At 37.4% G+C, this 5,000-nt stretch overlaps 1 protein-coding gene across 1 annotated transcript in view; it reads left to right on the top strand.

Annotated features, from left to right (window-relative positions):
* The window catches only part of LOC119583765 (sodium channel protein 60E-like), a gene marked incomplete at its 5' end in the record, with an annotated part of 79,952 nt that overhangs the window by 50,209 nt on the left and 24,743 nt on the right, over window positions 1-5,000 (top strand). The window contains 4 exon segments of the mRNA XM_037932431.1: window positions 1,468-1,713; window positions 2,376-2,537; window positions 2,780-2,884; window positions 3,156-3,347. Of these exon segments, the coding sequence (XP_037788359.1) occupies window positions 1,468-1,713; window positions 2,376-2,537; window positions 2,780-2,884; window positions 3,156-3,347 (705 nt within the window).

The raw sequence follows: 5,000 nt of genomic DNA, 5'->3' as shown, positions 1-5,000 counted from the left end.
ATGCCGCTCACAGTAGCTGTAGAAATATCTGGAAGCATATATTGTGTGGACTTTCTCTTTATATATGTTTTTTGCAAGTGCTGTATTCAGCTTTGCATAGTCATAGGAAGAATGGATTTTTGGCCGTACTTTTTCGTTTATGTTTATTTCATACATCTCATACTTTTCTTCTTTTTGTTTGGGTCTGTTGTTATTTCTTATTTTCACGGCGGCTGATAGATTCTGTGATTATTTTTCCTCTTTCTCTCTAGGGCAATGAAATATAAAAAGAAAGTCCAGACATGTGTATTCAGAAGTACAGATGTTGCCATCATCACTCTAATGTCCAGACACAACAGCACACATGTGCCGTACTGACGGCTCCTGTCCAGGTCTATCTCCGGTCTCAATCAATCAACCAAGTTCACCATGTCTTCACCTTCGTCTTTAGTGCACCATCAGTCACTGTCATGAGCCCGCTGTTCATTTACTCTGGCTCCAGACCTAAACTCTAGTCTCGTTGGAGATATATATGTAATAAACTTTTCTTAGCATATGCACATTCATTCCTTCTTCATCTTGGATTACTAGCCTGGGAATATCATTCTTACTCACCAAAAATTGTTGAACGATTTAAAAGTCAGTGAAGACATCTGAAAAACAAACTAATAGTTTGTTATTGACCATAATTATATGGAAATACTGTTCCATTGTTTCTTCAAAAGAAGTTACAACTTGGCTATAATTCATCTCTAGTTTACAATGGCTGAGTTACTTGTATTTAGAGATGTGTTCTCTATATTAATTTCCTGTATTTTGTCAGCCATTTAGAACCACACTTTCTCCTCAATGTTGAATGTGTTGCTTGTCGTGTCTTGGTTGGACCATCCTGGCTTCTATGTCTATTTGTACGTCCAGCAGCTGTCTATGTGATGCCCGAGTAACACAGGATACCCGGAATGCGCATCAAAATATATATATATTTTTTTGCATTTTGTGTTGTCGACGAAGCCAATGGTCAAATATGCAAGAAACCGAGGTTGGCAGTACTCTTGTTTGTCCATATGTGTTGTCCCCTAACCACCATAGCAGAATAATACACAACATATATAAATACTAACTCCCTATTAAAGAGGAACATTTCTACTAATAACAAAATAAACTAGTTTTTTAATACATTTTGGTGTACCCATTTATGAAGGTCCCTTTTTCCTGGATTTTATTGGTGTACCCTTCCTACCCGTTGATCCTTTTTTTCTGGAACAATATTTTGAAACATGAATAGAATAATTTGTTTGTAGATACAAGTTTTGATAGTTTGCTTACATGATTTTTTTACACTCAGAGAAGACTTCAGATCAGACATTTTAGTGTAAAGACAACACAAAGGTGAATTATCAAAAGCAGTCCCCATAATGCTCACCTTAGAGCCTGTCCAATGGCCCCATGCATTTTGCAGAACCTAATCCCCTCTCCCGTCCACTACAGGAGGTACTCTCCTACCTGAACCTCGCCTTCGCCATTCTCTTCACCCTGGAGATGATGATCAAGTGGGTTGCCTTTGGTTTCGTCAAGTACTTCACCTCCGTCTGGACGCTCCTAGACTGTTTCATTGTCATGGTGTCACTCTGCAGTCTCTTTGTGGAGCAAGATAACCTCATTGCCCTTAGGAGTCTTCGGACACTACGAGCACTGAGGCCCCTTCGGGCTATTTCACGTTGGGAGGGGATGAAGGTACGCAGAGAGAGAGAGAGAGAGAGAGAGAGAGAGAGAGAGAGAGAGAGAGAGAGAAAGAGAGAGAGAGAGAGAGAGAGAGAGAGAGAGAGAGAGAGAGAGAGAGAGAGAGAGAGAGAGAGAGAATGAGTTTGAGAGAGAGCGAGTTTGAATAAGTGAATTTGAGTGAAAGAGAGTGTGTGTGAGTGTGAGTGTGAGTGTGAGTGTGAGTGTGAGTGTGAGTGTGAGTGTGAGTGTGAGTGTGTGTGTGTGTGTGTGTGTGTGTGTGTGTGTGTGTGTGTGTGTGTGTGTGTGTGTGTGTGTGCACGTGCACTCATGTGTATGTGTGTGTGTTTTCATACAAAGTTACATCCTTATATAGGGTTTTATATGGCATGTATCATATATATTATATATTTTCAAAATGTGAATCTTTGTAGATGTTTAATTAAAACTTGTATTTCCATATGAATTGATGTTTATATTATATATGGCATTATTAAGTATACAAATCTAGGTCACAATGCAAATATCTAAACATAATCATAACAATTTTAAGTAGTCAAACTGCCCATTTTTTATGACAGCACCATGGCATATATAGATACACAGATATGTAGTATATGAATGTTTCCCTTTCTTAAGAAAGAAAAATGATAGTAACTCTCTCTTGCCCGCAACAGATTGTGGTGAATGCACTCATGTATGCCATCCCGTCCATCTTCAATGTGTTGCTTGTGTGCCTCGTCTTCTGGCTTATTTTCTCCATCATGGGCGTGCAGATGTTTGGGGGGAAATTTTACAAGTGTATTGATCCCGTTGATAGAAAAATCCTCCCAGTTAAGGTCTGTAGAGAAGAGGTTTTAAAACTTGAGATGTAAATTATAGTGTTTTTCTTTTTTTCTTTCTTTTTTTCTACAAATAATGCAAATATGAGCTTGCTGAAACAATGGGTTATTGATTGCCTTGTAATGTGATATGTTCATAAACAACTGTTAATGATAACTTCCTTGATTCTAATATTTTTTCTCTCTTTCTTCCTTTCTTCCTTTTTTTTTTTTTTTTCTTTTTTTTTGTCAATTTGCAGATTGTAAACAATCGAAGTGATTGTGAAAGACTAAACTACAACTGGACCAATAGCAAAATAAATTTTGATCATGTGGGTTATGCCTATTTAGCCCTGTTTCAAGTGGTAAGGAACAATAGTTCTTATGTATCATAGTATCAAAAACTTCTGTAATATTGTAAAGATAATGCTTTAATGACTCAAATATAACTGAGGCATGCTAACAAAATATTCATTTGACAAACCTAATTAATACTGTTGTATTTGCAGATTACTTAAACAGTTTAAATTTTCAGAAATGTATTGTTATAAAGTTGTTTTGGCATATATGGTGTTCTGTTTCCTCCATTTCTTTCCCTTATTGTCTCCCTTCTCTGACTGACCGATCTCTCCACAGGCAACCTTTGAGGGCTGGATGGAGGTGATGGCAGATGCAGTTGATTGCCGTGGGATTGACATGCAGCCAGAGAGAGAAGCCAACATTTATGCCTACATTTACTTTGTTATCTTCATTGTGTGTGGTTCCTTCTTCACACTCAACCTCTTCATTGGTGTGATCATCGACAATTTCAACGCACTGAAGAAGAAGGTATGTAGGCAGGCGGTTTTACAGTATAAAATCCCTTGCTGATGTTTAGTAGCATTGCATCATCCCTGTTTAGACCTCCACACTTGGATAAACATGCTGACAATATATTATGTGCACCCAGTTCATTTGAAGCTAGTGAGGTACAATTGAGAAGGCACCCATTTTCTCTCTCCATTAGCTGCTTTTGAGCTAAAAACTCTTCAACTCCCAACAATGTGCCTTAGAGCAGCGCAGCAGTTGTGATTGCACTATTTTGATTTTGAAAGATGTTTCATGGGCACCAGTGGTATATATGCTTAGACAGTTAGGACATTGTTACTGTAGTATGTAGATCAACATTATTGCAGTAATATAATAGTTGTAAAATGTGTTCCTTTTGGTGTTCAGTGTCCCCCTGTCTTATTCTTCTCTCTGTAGCCTCTCAGATTCGTAGACTATTGTCCTCAGTGACAAACAAAATTTTGATTTTGAGAACGAGAGACATTTCAAGTGCAATGCAGTCACAAAATTTTGCCTTAGAAGAGCATTTCCAAGCCATGGCTAAGTGCATGGAAGTCCAAATGCCAGGCATAAAACCTGTGTGACAGGCATCTTGTTATCAGAGGAAGCAGTTGCTAAGATATGGTAGTAACGATCCAGGAACACTTGATAGAATAATGGGAAATACTTTGTTCATTTCATCAGCAACATAACCATCTTTATTCCACAAGCACATATATATATCTATTTAAAGATATTCCCTTTCCTCACCCTCAGATGTATGTATTTCTCATTATAGAGAGATGTGTCATTCCTGTTCTTACTACGTTCCTAAACATTCCTCTGTGCTTATACAGTGCCTTACTGAGAGTTTTAGAGAAGTCCGCTAGCTGCCAGTGCTAAGCTGAGCCCAAGTGTGACCAAAAGGCTGTTCTCTAGCTCGAACTCTTAAACAGCACTTGAGTAATAGAACAATCCACAAATCTAAACAGTTGAGAAAAAAAGCTTGCATGTTTTTACAACAACCAAAATAACTAGGACATGCTGAAAACCAGGGATTTGATATGCATGCTCACTTCCTACCATTTCATCACTCACTTGTACAGTCGGCAATTCCCCATTCAGAACTCTCTGTTTGGTGTTTTTCCCAGGCAACCAAGAGTGTAGTCAATGATGTCAGCAAGTTAGACAGTGAACTATTAATATTATTATTATTATTTTTTAGTTGTTTGTTACATGTCTGCCATACAGTCACTTCACTGTGTGTGTATATACATCTCTCATATATATATACATATAGACATGAAAACTCCTCCTTCCATTGGTTGACTCTTAAAGTATGTTGATATTTCATCTATTCAGTGAGCTTGATTGGAGATCCCAAACTACTACTATAAATATTACATATACATTGCCAAAAAGTTATATATCTAGTCAGAGCATGCAGGTATATACATGTTCTTAAGCCCATAGAAATATCAACAGTTAAACCAATAACAGCACTTATGAAGTGAATATTTGATGTTAAAGATGTAGGAAATTTCTATGGTAGGAATCCATACATCAGCAATTCCTTGACATCTCATTATGATTATTATTTGTGCCAATCTAATACCTCTCTTTTGTGAACATTTCAGTACTAAATATAACATTGTTAATCATTCTTAACCTCTA

Source organism: Penaeus monodon, chromosome 17 (assembly GCF_015228065.2).
Source record: "Penaeus monodon isolate SGIC_2016 chromosome 17, NSTDA_Pmon_1, whole genome shotgun sequence".
NCBI lineage: Eukaryota > Metazoa > Arthropoda > Malacostraca > Decapoda > Penaeidae > Penaeus > Penaeus monodon.
This window is presented reverse-complemented; position numbering and strand designations above follow the sequence as displayed.